This window comes from Chiloscyllium plagiosum, chromosome 7 (assembly GCF_004010195.1).
Source record: "Chiloscyllium plagiosum isolate BGI_BamShark_2017 chromosome 7, ASM401019v2, whole genome shotgun sequence".
Taxonomy (NCBI): domain Eukaryota; kingdom Metazoa; phylum Chordata; class Chondrichthyes; order Orectolobiformes; family Hemiscylliidae; genus Chiloscyllium; species Chiloscyllium plagiosum.
In genome coordinates, this window is record NC_057716.1 from 36,018,538 (window position 1) to 36,042,710 (window position 24,173).

The 24,173-nt window shown below is 43.6% G+C and overlaps 2 protein-coding genes across 3 annotated transcripts in view; both read left to right on the forward strand.

Annotated features, from left to right (window-relative positions):
* Positions 1 to 24,173, forward strand: part of cps1 (carbamoyl-phosphate synthase 1, mitochondrial) — a 730,040-nt gene that overhangs the window by 653,650 nt on the left and 52,217 nt on the right. The gene's annotated exons all lie outside the window — the stretch shown is intronic.
* The window catches only part of trpm2 (transient receptor potential cation channel, subfamily M, member 2), a 179,330-nt gene that overhangs the window by 124,680 nt on the left and 30,477 nt on the right, over positions 1 to 24,173 (forward strand). For both annotated transcript variants that reach the window (XM_043693432.1, XM_043693433.1), the window contains 8 exons: positions 1,464 to 1,644; positions 3,554 to 3,735; positions 6,755 to 6,887; positions 7,374 to 7,455; positions 7,639 to 7,726; positions 8,825 to 8,964; positions 19,988 to 20,055; positions 21,931 to 22,005. In XM_043693432.1, coding sequence (XP_043549367.1) covers positions 1,464 to 1,644; positions 3,554 to 3,735; positions 6,755 to 6,887; positions 7,374 to 7,455; positions 7,639 to 7,726; positions 8,825 to 8,964; positions 19,988 to 20,055; positions 21,931 to 22,005 — 949 coding nt within the window. The remainder of the gene's footprint in view (positions 1 to 1,463; positions 1,645 to 3,553; positions 3,736 to 6,754; positions 6,888 to 7,373; positions 7,456 to 7,638; positions 7,727 to 8,824; positions 8,965 to 19,987; positions 20,056 to 21,930; positions 22,006 to 24,173) is intronic.

Below are 24,173 nucleotides of genomic sequence, written 5' to 3' on the forward strand. Positions count from 1 at the left end.
CTCCGTATTTTCTGCAGTAGCCTACCATGGGGAACCTTGTCAAACGCCTTACTAAAATCCATATATACCACATCTACTGCTTTCCCCTCATCAACCTCCTTTGTCACCTTTTCAAAGAATTCAATAAGGTTTGTGAGGCACGACCTGCCCTTCACAAAACCATGCTGACTATCCTTGATCACATTATTCCTATCCAGATGTGCATAAATCCTATCCCTTACAATTCTCTCTAAGACTTTGCCCACAACAGAAGTGAGACTCACCGGCCTATAGTTACTAGTTTTTTTTTTTTTTCTGTTTTTTTTTCTTTTTTGCGAGTAGGGATAACCCTAGTAACTAAGGAAATTCACAAGAATGGTTCCAGTGATGAGACCTTTCATTTATCAGAATAGATGAGAGATTAGATGATGAAAAATGAAATAACTCCACAGAGGCCAGCATGATGTCACCAAGTCACCCTTTATTTACATGTGGTGAGTCCTTGACACTGCTCCAGCTCCCTCAGAGCCAGCTCCCAGAGTAAACAGAACCTCTCACACTCCTGTTTTTTCTTTGTTGGTGAGTCCTTCACACACTGATCCAACTCCCTCAGAGGCAGCTCTCGAAATGAATGGAACCTCTGACACTCATGTTTTCTTTTTCTTCATTTTCTCCCACACTACCACCTGACTGCGGTAGTGCTTATTTTTCCCCAGCACCCATGTAATGTGTGTGCAAGTGTGTGGGACTGTTCTTGGAGAGGAACTGATCCTGAAATCGTAAGAGACTGGACAGAGTGGATAGGCAAAACAGGTAAAAGTACTGACAGCATGGGTGCATGGATTTAAAGCATTTTTCCAAGAGAAGTGAATGCAAGGCAAGAAAAAGACTAGTTACGGTCTGGAATGCATTGCCTGGAAATGTAATGGAGGCATGTTCTATTGAAGTGTTCAGAAGGTGCCTTGGATGATAATGTAATTTAAATAGATACAATGTGCAGGGGATGGGAAAAAGACAGGAGATTGGTGCTAAGCCTAAATGACAGAAGCTAGTGCAGGCACAATGAGTTGAATGATCTCCTTCAACAGAGTAACGATTGTATAATTCAACTGAAGACATCCTTCCCCACTCAGAATCAGTACCACAGATTAGTACCAGCCAGAAGGATTGGTGGCAGTGAGTCTATCAATGTGTCAGAGATGGCAGTGATGGTATGGATTCTGATCATTATACTGGGCAGGGCAGCCCTTGGATCTGACATGATAATACTCATGCGTCCCAACCATGGTCCACAGAAAGCCACTCAACTGTATTATGGAGATGCTGCAATGAATAAGTCCCAGCCACACCATCTCAGGATGGCCAATACCCAGAGCCTAAGATTATATACCAAAATGGTTGCTTCAGATGTTACTCCGCTCATTTGTTTGCGCATGCCTCAGTTCAAATGATCAACTAATGAATATCTTCTCTTGCCCTTGAAGATTCAGGCTTTGATCTGAGTCAGTGCACGGTGAATGGCAGTGACCCCTACAAACCCATGTGTCCTGAGCATGACAGCGAGAACATTCCCACCTTCCCAGAGTGGTTAACCACCATCCTGCTCTGTCTGTACCTGCTGTTCAGCAACATTCTCCTGCTCAATCTTTTGATTGCGATGTTCAAGTAAGTGAAAACAATTTTCCAAGAATATATTAATTACTAGTCTCAGTCATTCTGACGACGAAACCAATCGATTGTTGGAAAAGAAAACACCCATCGGCTTCATTAATACGCTTCACAGAAAGAAATCCTACATAATCTGGCCTGTACACCACTCTATACTCTTAAATGACCTCGGCAATCTGAGCAAGCCACTCAGTTTAATTAGAGATGGACAATAAATGTTGGATTGGCCAGCCATGCCCACATCTCGTCAAAGAAATTTTTTAAAAAAATAGTTCAATTTCGATGTTTTATGGAAAAAGACAAGGACCAATTGAAGATTTGAATCTGCAGCTAGGAGTGGGCTAATACCAGTGAGTTGAAGGAGGGAGTAGTCAAAAAGCACTGAAATCAAAGATTGTCCTGGATGGGTTTGAGTTTAAATTAGGGACATTAGACTAGGCAAGGTCTAACAGGAAGTCAATGCTGAGTTATAGTACTTGGAGAACGATAAGATAACGGAGAAAATGAAGTGAAGTGAACTATGGGATTAGAATCATAGAATCTTGTGAATGCAGTAAGGGGCTATTCATCCCATTGAGTCTGCACTGACCCTTCAAACAGCATCCAACCAGACCCTATCCTGTATTTGCCATGGCTGATCCTGCTAGCCTGCATATCCCTAGTCGCTACAGACAATTTAGCATGGCAAGTCCACCTAACCTGCACATCTTTGGACTTTGGAAGGAAACTAGAGCACCAGCAGAAACTCATGCAGATACAAAGAAAATGCGCAAACTCCACACAGACAGTCACCTAGGGCTGGAATCAAACCCAGATCCTTGGCACCGTGAGGCAGAAGTGCTAGTCACTGAGCCATGTTTTAGACTGCGCATTAGAGTATTTGACTGAGTCCGATGTGAAGTAGGACAGGTTGTGAGCGGGAGAGTGGGATTAGACTGGGAAGGATGTGAACTGGGATTGTGAGTGAGAGAGACTGAGGCTTACTCAGGAGCCATGCCGACTTGGCTATGGGACTAATATTGCAGATGCTGAAAGTCTGAAACAATACAGAAATTGCTGAACAAACTCAGCCAATCCAGTAGCATTTGTGTCGAGAGAATTAACATTTTGAGTCCACGGACTCTTTGCAGTGGGACCTTGCTCACTAAAAATCAAGCTGCCCTACTCTAACTTAGACCACTTCGTGCACTTTGGGTTTAGGACTGCAGAGAAAACTAAATTGGGCTTGAAATGAAGACACTGACCATTTAAATGTCCTTATGTGTCTGTAAACTGCGCAGGAAGTGAAGCCCTCACCAAAACAGGAAAGGAAGCATGAGGGCTTGAGGCTTGTGCTTCTGCTATTTCACAACCTGGTGAAAATCTGATGTAAAATGAAAGGGCTTGGGGAACAATCTAGAGAGTGGGGAATGACTGTGTGAAATATTCCAGGGCAATGGTGAGAGAGCAGGTGAAGTTAGACTGGGTGGGATGTTAAATAATCCATTTAGTTGGAACTTCTCTCTCTCACGCACACTCTCTCCATCAACTCTGCCAGACTGCTGAGAATCTTCAGCATGTTGCATTTTTTTTTAACTTTCAGGTCTCCAGCCCCACATTGTTTAGCTTTTCTGCTGGTCTATTGAAGGATCCAGGCAGTAGGCAGATTTGCGAAGAGATATTACAGGATTGGGTGGGTGAACAGGAACATGAAATGTTTCAAGACTCAATAAGTTCAACAAGGATTCCATTTTCTGGATGATTCCATGAACTTCAATGAGCACAGGAAGTTCGGGGGAAGAGTTGAGGTGGTAAACTGCATTCTGATGTACTGAGGTCTTGCATAAGCAAAGATATCTGCTTTAAGAAATGGTGAGATAGTTAAGTGTATCACTCACTTCATGGTCACTGGTCTTTCCTTCCTCAGCTACACTTTCCAAGTGGTCCAGGACAATACAGATATAATCTGGAAGTTTCAAAGGTATCCCCTAATCGAGGAGTATTACTGCCGTCCACCTGCACCCCCTCCCTTCATCGTATTCAGTCACATCTTCCTCTTAATTGAACATTTAGCGCAGCGGAAACCAAGATGGAAGCATAAGAAATTCAGTAAGTGCCTCTCTCTATTCATTACCTCACTGACAAGCACACACTTCAATATGCAGGTTGAAAAAAAATGCTACTTTTAAGAGGGCACATCCCAGCAGATGTGCTAAGGTCACAGAGACCCAGGCTAATGAAATTTGAATTCAATTTTTTTTAAATTATCTGGACTTATGCTCACCCAAAACAACCCTGGATGTCAAACCCATCTGGTTCACTAATGGCCTTTAAGGAAGAAAATTTCTGACCTTACTTGGTCTGGTTTGCATGTGACTCCAGACCCACAGCAATGGGGTTGACTGCCTTCAGGTAATTAGCCAATTCAGTTTTGAATGCCTCAACTGACTGTGCCTCCACTTTCCTCTCAGGGAGTGTGCTTCACTCATAGCGTAATAAATATTCACCCTCACGGTGCAACTGCCAACCACCTCCAATCTCAGCATCTCCTGATTCCGGGTTTTCCATTAGCGGAGCATTGTTGTTTCCAGTGATCTCTGTGCCCTTTTAGAAATATTCACTGAAATATTCAGAAATGTCACAGCTACCGATGGAGGAGCCACACCCCGAAAGCTAGTGCTTTCAAATAAATCTGTTGGGCTATAACCTGGTGTTGTGTGATTTTTAACTTTGTCCACCCCAGTCCAACACCGGCGTCTCCACATCAGAAATATTCCAATCAGCCTTTGCCTAAGAGTCTGGCTTGGTGCTGTCTGCTTGCTGTGTCATTCCAGCAGCCATTACCTATTGCCCATTTCCCAGTACCCTCTGCTTATTTCCCAGTGCCATCTGTGTATAGCCCAGTGTCCATTGCCATTTACTGTAACAGATTAATCTAAACCAGCACAGTTTGAGCAATGCTTAACAGGTAAAAGAAAACATCAAATGTAAAAAACACATTTCACCTTGATATAACAAAGATGTATGTCGTTGTGAGCATTCACTGGCACCAAATGCAATCACATAATGTAGACTTTTTCACATATTGCTAGAACATTTCAGTCCTTTTGTTGCAATCACTCTACCCAAAGACCTCAGACATAGTTACTGCTGACAAGACACACGTGTTCAAACCCCTTCTCACTCAAACCATATCTTTCCAGGTAGTACAGAATGCCCAAAGACTGTCTTGCTGAAAGCCTTTAAACAGCTGAAGTTGGCTGTGAAATAGCAGCAATAGGTCCTGCCCAATCCATAATCTTCTTACCTTCCCACCTTCAGTTCTCTGTCCTTTGTATTAACACAGTTTGTGCTCTATTCCCAGGTGGCTGCTTCACCACAAAGATTCGAAAGCTACTAAATAAATAAAAAATCCATTCTGCTTGTTTCTTCTCTCATAAACTGCCAAACAGAAAAAAAAAATTTGAAACTGAAAACCACCACAATTATATGCTGATTTACCCTTTGCTTCTTAGATCTTCATCCCCCTGTCCAAGCCTCAGGTCTCATGGACAATTCTGAGGTGACAATTCCTTCAGTACCACTGGCTCAGAATCCTGTAATTCCCTCCCTAACAGTTGATCACCCTACAGCATGTGGGCTGCAGCAGTTCGAGAGGACAGTTCATCAGTACCTTCTCAAAGGCAGCAGGCAATGAATGCTGGCCGACCGGCAGTACCGTGAATGAATAAAAGAAAAAATAACGGGATCATAATCAGGAAACCAGTTAATCCTCTTTCCGAATAGTCCCAATTCATATTGATCTCAAAGGGGACAAGACATGTTCCTTCAGTCGCAACCTACAGTGAGATTACATGTGCCAGCTATCTCAACTAGCAAATGGAATTGACGTTCACTAAGTGTTGACACTGTTACCCATGAGGGGTCATGCCAACCCATATGGCATGTGCTTTGTGTATATGATGTGTATACTAATACACACAAGTGTGTAAAAAAGAGTATTAGATTAGATTCCCTGCAGTGTGGAAACAGGCCCTTTGGCCCAACAAGTCCACACTGACCCTCCAAAGAGCAACCCACCTGATCCATTCCCCTCTGACTGATTCACCTAACACTATGGACAATTTTAGCACGGCCAATTCACCTAACCTGCACATCTTTGGAATGTGGGAGGAAACCAGAGCACCCAGAGGAAACCCACGCAGACACGGGGAGAATGTGCAAACTCCACACAGACAGTTGCCCGAGGCTGGAATTGAACCCAAGTCCTTGGCGCTGTGAGGGACTCCCTTCACTGAGCCACTGTGCCGTATATGCCACGTGCCTTTAGTAGTCAAGTTTAAGAACGAGGAAGTGATGGTGGAACTTCTAAAATGTTGGTTCGACCACAGCTAGAGCATTGTCTGCACTTCTAGAATCTAAATTATCAGAGGGATGCGTTATATTGGAGAGAATGCAGAGGAGATTTTTCAGGATGTAGCCTGAGTTTCAATTATGAAGAGAGATTGGACAGACTGGGAGATTGAAGGAGTATCGTTGAGATGTATAAAATTATGAGAGGCAGGGTAGACAGGAAGAAACTTCTCCCCTTGTTGGAGAGATCAATGACCAAGGGGTATAGCAATCAAGGGAAGGGGCAGAAGGTTTCAAGGAGATGTGAAGGAAACCTTTTTCACCCAGAGCATGGTGGGAGTTTGAAACTCATTGCTTGTAAGGGTAATCGAGGCAGAAATTCTCCTAACATTTAAGCAGTACTTGAATGTACAATGCCAAGATACACAAGGCTATGGGCCAAGTGCTGGAAAATGGTTAGGTGGCTGTTTTTGACCTGTGTAGAATGGTCTTTTTCTAAGCTATAGGCCTCTATGATTCAATGACTGAGGGCCCAACTTCATTGTGTCAGCATAAAGATAGCTTTGCGCAGGTCCAATACTCTTAAGTGGAAGATAGTTTCTCCCCCTGCAGGTTTTACCATGAAATTATGAATAGCCTGTTACTCTTTCGCCAACCTGAATCCATCCATCCGTCATCCCCTGTCCTTCCTCAGCACACCCACTGCCCAGTTTCCCACTAACCCAATATGTAGCTCCATGATATCTGATCAGGAGCTCGACCTTTCTTCCTACAGAGAAACAGCTGGATGAGAAAGAGGAGGCTGAGCTATTAGCCTGGGAAGCCATCATCAAGGAGAACTACCTGGTGAAACAAAACCGCCGTGAGAAACAGAGTCTCAACCAACAAATCAACTACACCAAGGAGAAGTGAGTGAGGCGATTGGCTCCAAACACACCCTCCACCTTTTGGCTACCTTCTTCTTACTGCCTGTCCTCTTTGTTGTCTTCCTGAATGAGCCGTTCACCAGCCTGCTCTACATTGTCCATTGCTCAAGGTCCTGAGTATCAGAAACCTACATTCCACAGGGTTATAATCATCCATCCCACTCCCGAGCTTCAGCAAGAAGTTAATGATCAGCCATGATCAGGCATGAAGGCCGAGTGGTCTACTTCTGCTCCTATGTTCTATGTTTCTCCAGAAATCTTTGACCAAACTAACCTTGTTGATGGTATGTGGGGCGAGTCTATGATTAATTCAGGCTGTCTTTCTCTCTTTTTCTCTTTCTCTCTCTCTTCCTTGCTTCCTCCCTTCGTCCTTACCTCTACTTTTGCCCTAAACAAAAACAACTGCAATCACCTGGTGAGGCCTGGCTTTGTTCTGACCTCCTGCCTCTATCTGATCATGTTTTCAAGGGTGGATGCAGTGGCAGAGGCAATCGACCTCAACAGGGAAGGCAGTAAAATGGAGCACAGAATCTCTCATCTGGAGGAACAGGTATGTTTGTCAGGGAATGATGGGGAGGCAAAAGGAGACCTGAAGATGTGTCACAATTCATTGAGGAAAGAATTGATTATTGTAGCCCATCACCATGAACCAATGGCCTTGTCACTCGGCAAACTCGAAATTAACCTGCCAATATCAGTTTTGCTGAGACGTTTCTGTGATTTGTTCCTTTAGATGATGCAGACCATGAGGGCCTTGAACTGGATTGTGAACACACTGATAGAAAAAGATTTTGGCTCCAGGGAGAGTGCACCTACCCTCGGTATGTTTTCTTTCACTCACGTTCTGTTCAAGTCCCAGCCCCGAGAAATCCTCACGTATCCACAAGGCATGGCATCGCTTGGTTAGTTGGCAGTGTTCACTTCTCAGCCATTTGGTTTTGTGACAATTCATCTTTAAAAGGGTATCTTCGGCTGGTGTAGTTATCAGATGAATGTCAAGTCCTGATGATGTGAGCTGTATTGCCCCCACCAGGAAGAGCCTGTGTGCATGTTCGATAGTAAACTGAAACCTCGAAGTAATATTCTCACTGGGCCCATGTTCCATTTGCTGCGTGTATCACACTCAGAAATATAACTTTATTGGTTAAATTTGGAAGGATACTGTTGGCAGAGCGTGAATGTTGCAGCACTTTGTGTTCAAGCATTGGCATATTGCTCGTGGCACCCATTAACACATTGGAAAGAGGCTTTTAATTCCGGCCATGTTCTAATGAGCATGTGCTACATGCAAGTATATTCAAATCAGGATCCTGAAGCACGTTGTCAAGAATTACGTTCCACCAGGAACATCATCCGTGCATTAGGAAGATAACTTTAGGCCTGCAGTACATTAATGTACATCCTCCCATCTGATATACCACTGCTAGGACCTTGCCAAGTATCTTCACAAAATTTCAGGTTAGACTTTCAACGAATGTACAGTGAAACAAATGGAGTTTTACTCTCAATCTAACCCTGTACTGTCCCAGGATTGTTGATGGAGACAGTGTAGAGGAAGCTTTCTTCTGTTACTAAACTCACGTTGTCCCTATCCTGGGAGTAATGGATAAGGCCAGTTTCAGGGAAATTTTACTTTCAATTTGCTTTCATGTTAAAAGACTAGAGAGAGTTTTACTCTGCATCTAACCCTGTGCAGTCCATGTAGGGGAGTGTTTGATGGGGACAGTGTAAGGGGAGCTTTCCTCTCTATCTAGCCCATGCGGTAACTGACCTGGTGGTCGTGGGGGTGGTGTTTGTTATTGGCAGTGAAGACCTGAAAGGTTCCAGACTCCAAATGCCCATGATCCTCTGTTACTGAATACTAAGATGAAAGGTGTTGTGAACACATTGCTGAATCTCAGATCTTTTGTCCTATTCAGTCATTTCTGATACAGAGGACGAATTTGAGGCTGAGGCAAAGGAACTCAAGCCTGCGTGCCATGTGCTTGCCCGAAGTTTGGTGTATCCAGGTACCAACATTAATCGGTTTCCTGTACCTGACGAGAAGGTGCCATGGAAGGTAATGAATGTGCTATTTCCTATATTTCGTACCTCTACCTCTTGTGATTCACAACCTCAGAGCTCAGTTGTGTTATCAGGCAGCCCTATGTCTACAGCCTTGATAAAATGCTGCATTGCAGCTAACCCCTGGCCCCTGCTGCTGAAGTGGAAGAGCTGGGTCAAGGAATCAGTTAAATGAATGGTTAAATAGCTCACAAGAAATGTTGTGGCCATCGAAAAGTTAGTGGAGGCATTGGGCAAAATCTTTTAAGGTCCAAAAAAGTGAGATTTATAACAGAATCAGGCGAAAATCAGAATCAGATGGGCCTCAGGTGAGGCCCGTGACATCATTGGGTGCATCTCACTCCATTTTGTTTTGCATTTCTGAGAGATCTGAGTGCCCTAGTGCATGAATGACAGAAGAACAGTATTTAGGTAAAGCAAGTAATCAGGAAAACTAATAGAATGTTATGATTTATTGTAAGGGGAGTTGAATACAGCACTTAGCAGATTATGCTTCAGTTATACGGGGTATTGGTATGACTACATCTGGAGTACTGTGTGCGGTACAGGTGACAATACTTATAGAAGGATTAGAAGCAGTTCAGAGAAGGTTTACTCAACTAATACCTGGCGAAGGTGAGGACTGCAGATGCTGGAGATTAGAGTCAAGATTAGAGTGGTGCTGGAAAAGCAAAGCAGGTCAGGCAGCATCCGAGGAGCAGGAAAATTGACGTTTCGGGCAGGAGCCCTTCATCAGGAATAGTGATGATTCCTGATGAAGGGCTCTTGCCAGAAACATCAATTTCCCTGCTCCTCGGATGCTGCCTGACCTGCTGTGCAATTCCAGCACCACTCTAATCTTGATTCTAATACCTGGAATGAGTGGATTGACTTATGAGGAAAGGCTAACCAAGCTAGGTCTGTATCCTGTGGAGTTTAAATGAGTCTATGAAGATGATGCTCCTCTAACAAGGTTATGCTGTCCCAGACTTTTGCCTCTATCTCAAGCTGCTTCATTTTCAATTGAATTTTAGCCATCTCTAAAGATTCGGATGATATTTCCGGCAAATGTAGATGCTGAGCTCCTGCTGTAATTGTTTCTCCTTTCCTCACGGAAGGAGGCAGCACTAGCTCCAATTGGTTTGCTAATTCCAGCAGCTTGGAATCACCTTTTGTAAAACCCCCAAGGTCACTTCTTCCACCCCCAGAAAACTCTTGATGACTGAAAGAGCCGTTGCTATCCCAAACACTGTTTAAATCAACCAAATTAAACCCCCGGAACAAAATACACCACCACCCGCTGCCTTCGAGTCCAACAACCCTAATCCCAAATCGGAACTGTAGAACAAATCCAACAAAGAACTCCCCAATCTGTTATGGGCCAGGCCAGACCCCCTCAAAACATTTTAAGAAAGTAGCCCGGACCCTAACTTTGCTGGTTGTTTTAAGCAGATGGAGAGTGGATTTTCCAGGGGTGATGCACCTGGCCCAACCACTTAGTTTTGAACAAAATAGAGTTTATTTGCAATATTACTAAATGAAACATAAACAAAGAGAACAGAATATAGAATAACTTAACCTCTCTGAAAACGCAACAGACTATACCGGCTTAATGATGCTGTTCCGAGTACTTGCAGCAATTCCCATAAAGAACTCTTGGCACAAAAGGAAAAACCAAACACAGGGCCTTATAGGAGAGAGAGAGGGATGGCAGAGGGATTCAGCTTGGAACACTTTCTTCTATGCAGATGTTTCTTGGACCAGTGGCTTCAAACTGACTGCTTTCAGTGAACAGCCAGACCGCTAAAAATCAAACCATGCCAAAGAAAAGCTGAGTTGAGAGAACTGGCTACTCTCTTTTCATTGTACAAGTGTTTGTTTAAACTTGAAAGCCTTTTTGCCTGAGGCAGTATCTGTTAGCTATTATCAAATTGGCCCTAAAGCCCTTCAAACCTAGACTTTTCAGAATCGTTGCTTTTACGACCTCTCCGACAAAAAAAGCCAAGGACAACATAACCTTGTTAAAGGAGCCGCATCATCACAAGTCAGAGTTCACTTCATCGAAACATGAGGGGTCTTGACTGGGCGGATGTGGAAAGGATCTTTCCACTCGAGGGAGGATCTAGAACTAGGGGTCATCATTTAAAGATTTCATGGCTACAATGGAGATTTGAGGAATGTAGCGTTGAGGTAAAAATCAGATCAGCCATGATCTTATTGAATGGCATAATCAATGGCATGACTGGCTACAATGGCTCTCACAGCAGTTCATACTGCCCATGGATGAGTGTATGTTGGACCTCCCAATCTGTCATTGCTGCACCCATCCTACCCCAATCTGTAACTGCTGTACCCTCAATACCCAGCTTCCCCACTCTCTCACTGCTGCACCCAAACCCCACATAGATGCCGTCCCTATCTCTCACTATTGTATCCACCCTCAACACCCCAGCCATCCCAGGCCCAGAAGGTGTTTGTGAAAGCACATTTTTCCAGGAGGCAAGCAGTACTTTTCCTCCTTCCTGGAAAATGTAACCCCCAGCTCAGTTTGGATCCAGTCATCTTTCCATGTCCTGTTCCCCAAGCAACATACTACTCAGCAGGTATCTGCCAAAAGACCAGCATCCCTATCTCCTGTGCCATCTTGAAAAGCCCATTACGCACCCAGACAAGCACTGCCAATCTGAACTACTGCCTGGACCTGGCAGACAGAGGAAATCGGTGCCTCATTTAGTGGGCAGGGTGTTAGACAGGGTGGTGCAGAGTACTGCCACAGAGATGAGATACAGTGACTGAGCAGGGGAAAGGATTTGGACCCCTCGAGAGGGCTGACTCAATGTAGTGTGGCACCACAAAGTAAACGATGACACTGCTGTGTGATGTGGCCCTCCTTATCTTCTTCTCAAAAAAGCAGCTTTAAAAACAACTTTTGGAGCCTGTCCTACCCAGCACTGCCCAATGTATTAACGCTCTGAGGGTGTTAATTGCATCTCAACAGTGTAGTTAGAGGCCTCAAGATGCCTATGGATAGACAGCCTAGAGGCCAGTTTTCTCGTCGCTCCCATTGTGTTAGGGGGACAAGTCAATGGGTGGGGAATGAGAAGGCTTTCGTGCTCAAAATCCAGCTTGTGATGCTGACATGTCTCACAATGTCAGGAGAGAGTGTCAGGACCCCAGCTGCAGTCTTAAATCTTGGTCAGGAGGCCAGAAACAGCCATGCAGGGCACCCAATATGATTTACCTCCACAGCCTGCCATCTCTGGGTGTCCCAGCCAGTGAGCACCTGTGAGTCATGGGGTCAGCTCAGCTTCTCGGTCAGACTGCCTGTTGCCATCCCAGTCTGGTGCCCAGCTGCAGGACCACCAGTTGCCTCAGGGAATGGAGCTTCTAGAAGGGAGCATTGGCTGCTATCAACTTAGACAGTTCCTCAAGAATGAGGATGATCCTCTTCCATTGTGGGTCCATAAGTCTATAAGACATAGGAGCAGAAATTAGGTCATTCATTCTACCACTCAATCATGGCTGATAGGTTTTCAGGAGGAGGTGGGGACTGCAGATGCTGGAAATCAGAGTTGAGAGTGTGGTGCTGGAAAAGCACAGCAGGTCAGACAGCATCCGAGGAGCAGGAGAATAGCATTTTAAGCATCAGCCCTTCATCAGGGATGTTAAGTTTCTCAATCCAATTTTCCTGCTTTCTCCCCATACCCTTTGATCCCTTTGGCAATCAAGAACTTATCCATCGCTGTTTTAAATATACTCAATGACCTAGCATCCACAAATTTCTGTGGCAGTGACTTCCACAGATTCATCACTCTCTGGCTGAAGACATTTCTCCTTATTTCTGTTCTAAAAGATCTTCCCTTTACTTGGGTCCTTGGTTCTCCTACCATTGGAAACATCTTCCCAACTCCACTCTGCCCAGACCTTTCAATATTCTGAATGTTTCAATCAGATCTCCCCTCATCCTTTTATACTCCATTGAGTAGAGTCTCAGAGTCCTCAAATGTTCCTCATATGTTAAGCCTTTCATTCCTAGGATCATTCTCGTGAACCTCCTCTGGACCTGCTCCAGGGCCAGTCCGTCTTTCCCGAGGTATGGTGCCCAAAATTGCTCACAATATTCTAAATGTAGTGTGACCAGAGCTTTATAAAGCCTTATAATTACATCCTTGCTTTTGTATTCTAGTCTTCTTGAGCTGAGCATCAACATTTTAATTGCCTTCCTAACTATCAACTCAACCTGTACATTTACCTTAAGAGAAACTTGAACTCACAAGTTGCTTTGCACTTCAGATTTTTGAACCTTGTCACCATATAGAAAATAATCCATGCCTCTATTCTTCCTATCAAAGTGCATGGCTTCACACTTTCCCACATTGTATTTCATCTACCACTTCTTTGTCCACTCTCCTAACCTGTCTAAATGTTTCTGCAGCCTCCCTGTCTCCTCAATACTACCTGCCCCTCTACCAAACTTTGTACCATCTGCAAACATAGCCAGAATGCCCGTAGTTTCTTTATCCAGATCATTAATGGATAAAGTGAAAAGTTGTGGTCCCAATATCGACCCTTGTGGAACACCACTAGTCACTGGCTTCCATCCTGAAAAGGACCCTTCTGTCCCCAATCTCTGCCTTCTGCCAGACAGCCAGTCCTCTGCCCATGCTAGTACCTTGCCTCTAACACCATGGGCCCTTATCTTACTCAGCAGCCTCCTGAGCAGCACCTTATCAAAGGCCTTCTTGAAGTCCAGATAGATAACATCCATTGGCTGTCCTTGGTTTAACATGCTCATTACTTCCTAAATCTGCAGGAATTTATCGGGCATGACCTCCCCTTGATGAAACCATGCTGACTTTGCCCTATTTTACCATACACTTCTAAGTATTCAGTAATCTCATCCATCACAATGGACACCAAAATCTTACAAACGACTAAGGCCAGGCTATTCCATCTATAATTTCCTGTCTTTTGCCTTGCTCCCTTCTTAAAGGAGGGGTGGAGGTGGGGGTGGTGGTGGTTTACATTCGTGATTTTCCAGTTCTCTGGGACTCTCTCTGATCCAGTGGTACCTGAAAGATCACCATTACAGCCTCCACTATCTCTTCAGCTAGCTCCTTTATGACTCTCGGTGTAGCCCATCTAGTCCAGGTGATTTATCCACCTCCAGACATTTCAGTTTTGCTAGCACCATCTCCTTGGAGATGGCCACTATACTCATCTCTGCCCACTCCTCCTCTTGAATTTTTGAGCTATTTCTCATGTCTTCCATCATGAATACTGAAGCAAAGTACTTATTCAGTTCCTCAGCCATTTCTTTATTCCCCACTACTGCTTCTCCAGCATTATTTTCCAGCAATCCAAAGTCCAGTTTTGCCTCTCTTTTGTCCTTTATATATTTAAACAAACTCTTGCAATCTTTTCTAATATTACTGGCTAGCTTACCTTCATATTTAATCTGTCCATTCAAAGAATCCCTACAGTGTGTAAACAAGCCATTTGACCCAACAAGTCCACATGACCCTCTGCAGAGTATTCCACCCAAACCCATTCTCCTACCTAATTACTTTACATTTACCCCTGAGTAATGCACCTAACATCCTTGTGCAATTGAGCATGGCCAATTCACCTGACCTGCACATTTTTCAATTGTGGGAGGAAACCAGAGCATCCGGAGGGAGCCCACGCAGACACAGGAAGAATGTGCAAACTTCACACAGAAAGTTGCCCAAGGCTGGAACCCAGGTCCCTGGCGCTGTGAGGCAACAGTGCTAATCACTGAGCCACCGTGCGGCCCCCAAAAAATCTTCTCCCTCCTTATTTCTTCTTTTATTGGTCTTTGTAAGCTTCCCAGTCCTCTGGCTTCCCACTGCCCTTTGCCACATTATAAGCTTTCACTTTTGCTTTTATGCTGTCCCTGACTTCCTTGATCAGCCACGGTGACTCATTCTCCCTTTAGTATGGTGCATTTTCCTCAGGATGAATTTTTGATGTGTCTCTCAAATTGCTCCCAGAAACTCCTGCCATTGCTGTTCCACTGTCTTTCCAGATAGGCTGCTCTCCCAGTCAATTCTTGTCAGGTCCTCCCTCATGCCTCTGTACTTACCTTTATTCAACTGTAATAACGTTAAATCAGATTCCACCTTCTCCCTCTCAAACTGCAGAGTAAATTCCATAATGTTATGGCCACTGTCTCCTAAGAGTTCCTTCACGTTAAGCTCCCTTATCAAGTCTGCCTCATTGCACTACACTAAATCCAGAATTACCTGTTGTCTAATGGGCTCCACCACAACCTGCTCCAAGAAGCATAGACATTTCCCAAATTCCTTTTCTTGTGATCTATTATCAACCTGGTTTTCCCAGTCCATATGAAAATTGCTCATGATCACTCTAATGTTGCCTTTCTTACATGCCTTTTCTATCTCTTAACCTATCTTATACCCCACGTCCTGACTGCTGTTTGGAGGCCAATGGATAACTCCCATTATGGTTTCTTACCTGTACGGTTCCTCAAGTCCAGCACACAGATTCTAAATTATCTGACCCGACTTTGTTTATTGCTTATATCTAATTTCATTTTTTTATTGACAAGGCAATCCCACTCCCTCTGCCCCCTTGCCTATCTTTTCAATAGAATGTGTATCCTTGAATATTTAGTTCCCAGTCCTGATCCCTTTGCAGCCATGTTTCCATGATGCTCACCACATCATATCTGCCAATTTTAATCTGTGCCACAAGCTTATTTATCATATTCCTTATACTGTGAACATTCAGATACAACGCCTTCAGTCCTGTATTGACCGTCCCTCTTCTCATTGTTATTTCTTGACCCAGTGTGTTTGAAGTTTGATTCCTAACCCTTTCCAAACACACTCCCTGATTTGTGTCCTGGAGACTTTAATAACTCTTCTGAGTTCTCCTTTCTTTTCATCACCTTCATATTTTTCAATGCTGTTCCATCCAGCCCCACAGATGTTAACATGCAGCTCTGCTTCCCACTGGTCATTGTACTTCTTGGAATTTTACACTTTCGTTCCCCCCCCCCCCCAACTTTTGAATTTAAAGTCCTGTTGACCACTCTATTGACCCTTTTCGCTAGAACACTGTCCCAGTTCAATTTAGGTGGAAACTGTCCCAACAGTACAGATCCGTCCTGTTCCAGTACTGATGCCAGTGCCCCATGAAAAGGAATCTCACTTTCCCACTCGACTCCTTTAACTACGTGTTGACTTCTCTTATTCTCCAGTCCCTATGCCAATTTGAATGTGGTTTGGGCAGTCATCCAGAGATTATAACCCTTGAGGACCTGTTTCTTTAATTTGATTTCCACTTCCTGATAATCTCTGAACAGATCCCCTTTCCCAATGTAGACCACAACAACTGGACCTCCCCCTCGCGCTCCAATCCCACTTCAGGCCAGTCAGAGATGTCCTACCAGGCAGGCAACATACCATGCAGTAGAAAGTGAGAACTGCAGATGCTTCAGATCAAAGTCGAGAGTGTGGTGCTGGAAAACCACAGCTGGTCAAGCAGCATCCGAGGAGCAAGAGAGACGACATTTCTGGCATAAGCCCTTCATGAGGAATAAGCCCTTCATCATTCCTGATGAAGGGCTTATGTCCAAAACGCTGATTTTCCTGCTCCTGGGATACTGCCTGACCGGCTGTACTTTTCTAGTACCACACTCTCAATATACCATGCAGGACTCTCGATCCTGTTTAAAAGGGATACTATAGGCCGTCTACTTGCGGAGCGTTTCAGAGAACACCTCTGGGACACCCGGACCAACCAACCCAACCACCCTGTAGCTCAACATTTCAATTCCCCCTACCACTCCACCAAGGATATGCAGGTCTTTGCACACCTCCATCGTCAGACCACAACAAAACAACGGTTGGAGGAAGAACGCCTCATCTCACTTTCCCCATTCCTGAAGAAGGGCTTATGCCCGAAATGTCGATTCTCCTGTTCCCTGGATGCTGCCTGACCTGCTGCGCTTTTCCAGCAACACATTTCCAGCTCATACTATCTATCTCCCTAATTATAAAATCTACTGCTTGTCTTTTTGCTCCCCCTTCTTGAATAGCATCTGGGTCCTGAGGTGATGGAATACTCCAATAGTGGACATGTCCAACCAGCCACTAGAGTGAGCTTAGGTGGTGCAGATGGTGTGACAGAGCTCACTTTAGTGTTATCAGCCATCCTGGATCAGACATGGACAATGTGTAGCAGACATTTCAAATCTTCAAAGAGAAATACTGCCAATAATGTCTGTGCAAAATACTGTAGATCTACTGGCAGGACAGTTGCTCTAATGTTCGTGACCTCTCAGGCCAACATCATCAGCATCAAGGCACTGGTACAACCAGTTAGTTGTATATTTACAAGAACAGTAATTTGGAAACTCAGAAAATGAGAAACTTCAGCTGTGAGGATAGATTGATGAAGTTGGGGCTGTTCTCCTTGGAGAGAAGGCTGAGAGGAGATTTAATTGAGGTTCTCAAAGTCTAGAACAGGCTCAACAGAGTCGATCTGGAGAAGCTGTTGCTGCTCAGAAAGGGAACTAGAATAAGATAGTATGGATTTAAAGTGAATTGCAAATGAAGCAAAGGTGATGTGAGAAAACTTTATCGAATAACAAGTAACTAGGGCTCAGAATGTACTGCCTGGAAATGTGGAAGCAGGTTCATTGTGATGTGCAAGAGGACATTGGATGGTTATTTCGATAGGCACAGTGTGCAGAGATATTGGGAAAAAGCTAGAGATTGACACTATGTTGTGATGCTCATTTGAAGTGCTGGTGCAGCCACAATGAGCTGAATTGCTTCATTCTATACTGACAGAGACATCAGTGTCCTGGATTTAGTTGGTAAGAAATGCTGCCTGTTTGCCCAGAGCCAAACTCTGCAGAATTGTACTAAGATCAGCAGAATTTTCGAAGGTAGCAAAGAGAAACCAAAATAAAAGAGGGGGGGAACAAGAATGAAAGCAAACTAAACAGGAATATAAAAATATATTTCAAGAGCTTTTACAGACATAATGAGTAGAGTAGATAAAGGAAATAATTGTGACCAAGTCGGAATTATGTTCAAGAAACCAAAATTGTGGGAGAAACTCAGCAGCGTCTGTGGAGAAAGAAACAGACGTTCATGTTTTGAGTCCAATATGATACCTCTTCAGAATTGAAAAGAGAGGTGTTAGGTTTACACTGTCACAGAAGTTTCCAAAGAGTAAGAAGAAACTTTTATAGGGAACAAGGAAATGGCAGAGATTTTGAATAACTATTGTGCGCTGCTCTTCACAGTAGAAGAGACAAATTACACAGCAGATCTAAAGAGTAACTTGGGGTTAATGAGCATTAGGGAATTAAAGTGATTAATGCATTGTATTAATGAGTACAAGATACAAGATCATTTAAGAGGTTAAAAGCTTACAAATCCTCAGGGCCTGATGGCCTAAGGCTCTATTAGAGATTGGACACATTGTTTATGAGGATGGATTCCAGAAAGATCCCAGGAGATTGGAACCCCATTGTTCAAGAGCTGAGTTAACCTGACATTAGCCAGCAGGACAGTGCTGGAATACATTGGTAAAGAAGTCTTTATGTGTTTAGAAAACTGTCAGAATCAACATGGTTTAAAGAATGAGAAATATTGTTTGGCAAAATGATTGAAGTTCTTTAAGAATGTAACAAGTAGTTTCAGGTAATCCAGGTGTGAGTCATTATAGAGCACAGATGGAGAATTGGTTAATAGTCAGGAAGCAGATAATAGAGATAATTGGGGGAGGCTGCCTTAGAGTGGCCGGAAGGTAGGAGGGACTGGGGCTTGCTGGGTCTGTATTGTATGCACTGTTTGTATGTGGTCTTTGTATTGTATGATTGTCTTTTTATGTACAAATGTCATTTTTGCTGTCTTGTAATGTTTGAAACTGGGATTTGAGGTTTGTCCTCATTTCCCTGCAAACTGGTTGAACGGTAGGGTTTGGGGCCTGGTTTTGCTGCTCCTATCCCTTGTAAAATTGCTGTTTCTTTGCACATAGCTGCTAATGTTAACTTTTTTTGTAAACTGTTTTGTAATTGTTTAATAAAATAAAAAGAAAATAGAGATAATTGGGTCATTTTCAGGTTGTCTAGTGGGGTGTAACAGGAGCAGAGTTCAGACCTCAGCCATTTATAATCAGTTTATATCCATTATAACCAATGGTTGTAATCATTTATAACCATTTATAATTATTTCAACAAAGAGATGGAGAGTAACATACTTACATTTGGTGATGATACAAAGCTCAGTGAGAAGGAGAAGGACATAGAGACTGCATAGAAGTACACACAAGTTATAATGACGAAGTTGGAAGGTGGCTGATGGAGTATCAAGTGGAGAAATGAGGTTTTCACCCAGGTTTTAAGAATTTAGGACAAAATATTTTTTTAAAAGATGTTAAACTTGCTGGGGAAGCTCAAAATCTGTGGAGAAGAGTTAACATTACTTCGGAACATATAAATGTTAAACTGATACATGTTGATGTTCAGAGAGGCTGAGTCAGAATGCAAGCAATTAGAGAAGCCAAGTGGGTCTATGGGTCTTTAGTGCAAGGGACTGGTGTACACAAAAGATGTTTTGCTACAGTTATACATGGGGCTTTATTAAGATTACACTTGTGTACAGTGTGTTTTCCCTATCTAAGGAACAATATGCAAAATGCAAAGGTTCACACAATTGGTTCCAGAGGCAAGATAGTTCTCCTATGAGATCACCCCTCCTTACTGACAATGCAGGGGTAGGGCCACCTGCAGATGGTCCCCACAATTTTCCCTGCATTCAGTCACTGTACCTATTGCTATCAGGTAGTTCTCATTCTCTGTCATGTCTTCAAGCCCTGCATTCAGTCAAGATCCTGGTCCTTCTGTAATCTTGACATTCTTGTTGCATTCTAATTTTAATCCTCCTTGCTGCCTTGACTTCAAATAATAATAATAATTGCATCAACTAACCTGTTGCTTAAATATTTCCCAATCTTTCAACCAATTCCTTTTGCAGGTTAAGTTTGATGGATACACCCCTCCTATTTATACAACTGAAACAGCAGGAGGTGACTGCTCTACTGGGTAAGGGCTCAACTGGGTACTTGTGTTTTATTTCTGTTTGGCATTAACTGTATTGGGTTTGTGTAGACTGGCAGAGGTGTCTTGACTCAGCTGGCCAGATTCCAATCACCAGCAGTCACAAAACAGAGCAGCCACAAGTTCAGAACCAAACTAACCATCTAACTGTTAAGATTCAGAGGACACACACACACCCTCTCTCATACACTCACACATATGCACACCCCACACTCATATCCACACACTCACCCTCTCACAGACTGATACCTATACACTCCCACACTCTCTCTCAGGCACTCACCAACCACCCACACCCCCAACACACACACACCCGCGTGCACATACATATATACACACACATGCGTTTGTGGGGTGAATTTGTGCTTGCAGAATTACATTTTATTTTTCTCAAAGACTGCATGAATCCATGTAATATTCTGTAAATCCTTTTTTTTAGAAATAGAATCGGTCTGAACATCAGGACACAGACAGACTTTAACCTTACACCTTCAATGCTTTATCTGAGCTGACATGGCACCTATTGTTAAAGTTCACTCTATGATGTAACTTTAAAAAACTTCTAGGATTTACATATGAAAGAACTGAAACTAACGTAGTCATTCTAAAAGATGAGCGACTTAACAAACAATCCAGGTCTTTTTCAATGTATCATCTCAGTTGCATCACACTAAATTTTTGCTGTAAATTCTGTGTCCTACGATCTTATTCTCCACAACCACCTGATGAAGGAGCAGCGCTCAAAAAGCTAGTGCTTCCAAATAATCCTGTTGAACTATAACCTGGTGTTGTGTGATTTTTAACTTTGTACACCCCAGTCCAACACCAGCACCTCCAAATCCGGTTCAATTAAGGCATTAAAAAGGGGCATGAAGTGGTTATTTAAATAGGAGCAAGGTGCAGGGTTACAGGAAAAAATCAGGAGACTGATACTGTGTAAATGCCCAGAAAGTCAGTGTAGACACAATGGGCCAAGTGACCTCCTTCTGCACCATAGCACTCCATGAATCACAGGCCTCCAGTCTGACAAACATACCTTTACTATTACCCTCTGCTTCCTACCATCAAGTCAATTGTGCATCCAATTTGCCTGCTGTCCCTGGTTTCCATGCAATGTAACCTTCCAGAGCAGCCTACCATGTGGAACCTTATCAAAGGCCTCACTGAAATCCATATAGACTACATTTACTGCGCTGCCCTCATCAAATGTCCTGGACACTTCATCAAAAATACCTAACAAATCTTTAAGGCATGACAGCCATGCTGACAACTCCTCCTGATCAAACCCTGTTTTTTCAAATGTATGTACATCTTATCCCTAAAAATCGTCTCAAGTAACTTACCTACCACAGATGTCAGGCATATTGGTCAACAGTTCCTTGATTTTTCTTTGCATCCCTTCTTGAATAAGGAAACAACATTTGCCCACAGGATGCGCAGCACGGTGGCTCAATGGTTAGCGCTGCTGCCTCTCAGCACTCTGGTTCGATTCCAGCCACGGGTGACTGTCTGTGTGGAGTTTGCATATTGCCCCTGCGCCTGCATGGGTTTCCTCCAGGTATTCCGGTTTCCTCCCACAATCCAAAGATGTGCAGGTTGGGTGAATTGGCAATGCAAAATTGCCCCTAATGTTCAGGGATGTGTAGGTTAGGTGCATTATCCAGGGGTAATGTTATCACTTTCTACTCTGTAACCTGAAACCAAAGGATATAATGCTTTGGTTACCTTTGGGCATGCCAGGGGCTGATAACGCATCCTCCCAAATTGGATTCATGACCTGTGACGAAGTTCTGTCCCCTCTGCACAGCACAGTAACCTATTCTCCACGTACCAAATTGGCATTGCCTCACTCTTTTCCAGGTTGGCCGAAAGGAAAAAGTCTGAGACCGGAGATGCAGGCCTGGATGCTCCTGAGCTTGAGGAATCATTACCCTTGTGAGTTGAACCTTTTCAGGCGATAAGCATATGCTGCCTTGACTCAACTGATGCTTTTACTTGTTCGAGCAAGATATTTTTACAAGGATTCTCCCGACATCTTTCTGTAACATCAGGCATCATCTGCAGAATTGATTTATCAGTTTATTCTGAAACGCATCTATGGTGGATGGGACTGAGCTGGATCTCCTTAATTCCAAACTAATTGATATACTGACGGGTTTTCTGTCACTATTTTATAACCAACAATCTGGAGACATTTAAAATGAACACTTACACACATAATGCTTTCTGCCACATATATAACTGGGTAAATAATCTATATGCTAATATATTTGCAAAGATATTCACAGCACTGTTTCATAGACACAGCAAGACCAAACGTTTCATATTCAGACAGTTGCTGTTCAAAGTCACTTACGTCATCAATTGCAGAAGTGTACAGTTACATCAAAAATAACAATGAAGTAGTGAACAGTAAACCAGACTAATTTACTGTCCTTTGTTGGTAAATGGATAGATATGATTGGCTCCGTGACAGCTCCTGGTTCTTAGCGACAAGAGTGCTCGAACAGAATCTGCTGTACATTTGCACAGCAAAGTCTGATGTTTGAGTGTGGAGGGAACTTTATTCTGTATGTAATTTGTGCTGCTGCAGTTGTGGGGGCGTTTCTTGGGACAATAACATGCAATGCAAACTTTAAATTGGATGTCATCCTAATTCTTAACCCAGTCTGAATTTTTCAACAAGTGTTATCCAATTGAAGAATCAAATCTTATGGTGAAACAATATGTTCTGAGTTTTGCAAACCATGGGCCAGTCATCTATTGTGTGGCAAACCACCTGCTCCCTCCTTCACAATCCTAGTGTACCGACAGTTTGGGAATAGTTTGTTCCACGTCCAAGTCACGGATACCACCAGCTTGGCTGGCTGTATGGCCAGTGCAGACAGACACAGACCTGTTGCAGAAGAGTTTGACTGTTACCATAGTGACTTCTTCTCTTGGGACTGTGGGGTTTACAAACAAATGATTTAGGTTTGAATGCAGGAAGTTAATCAGTAAGTTCGAGATCACACAAAACTTGGTACAATAGTAAACAATGAGGAGGATAGACTTGGACTACAAGAGAATATAGACAGACTGGTCATATGGGCTGATCAGTGGCAAATGGAAATCAATGTAAGTTGATCTGCTATGATGTGACAGTTGTGTTCCTCTGCTATACCTGTTCAGCAGAAAGTTCACGTTATGAAAATGGTGGCTCAGTGGTTAGCACTGCAGCCTCACAGCACCAGGGTCCCAGGATTGATTCCAGCCTCGAGGGACTGCCTGTGTGGAGTTTGCACATTCTCCCCATGTCTGCGTAGGTTTCCTCTGGGTGCTCCAGTTTCCTCCCACAGTCCAAAGATGTGCAGGTCAGGTGAATTGGCCATGCTAAGTTGCCCACAGTGTTGGGTGCATTAGTCAGAGGGAAATGGGGTCTGGGTGGATTACTCTTCAGAGGGTTGGTGTGGACTGGTTGGGTCGAAGGGCCTGTTTCCACACTGTAGGGAGTCTGCATAAAAAATCCACAATTCATCAATCATGTTATCACCAATTGGCACTGACAAAACACGTGCTATAGCAGACCGACCTGAATGGATAAACGTAAGGTGATACACTTGGACAGGACAAACAAGACAAGGTAATCCATGATGAATGGTAGGGCCCTGGGAAGCACCGAGGATCAGAGAGACCTGGGTGTGAGTGGAAGCCAGTCCCTTAAGGTATCAGGACATGGAGATAAAGTGTTAAGAAGGCATATAGGATGCTAGCCTTTATTCACCATTGGAATAGAGTTTAAGAACAGTGAGGTGATGCTGGAACTGTATAAAATATTGGTTAGGCCCTGCCAGATGTTGTGTGCAGTTCTGGAATCCACATTATAGCAGGGATGTGATCACATTGGAGAGAGTACCGAGGGAAATTTAATAGGATGTTGCCCAGGCTGGAGAGTTTCAGTAATGAAGGGAGATTCGACAAATTAAGGCTGTTGTCCTTGGAGCAGATGACACTTAAAGAGGACATGATTGAGATTTTTAAAATTGAGGGCCATAGGTAGGGTTGAAAATGTGTTGCTGGAAAAGCGCAGCAGGTCAGGCAGCATCCAAGGAGCAGGAGAATCG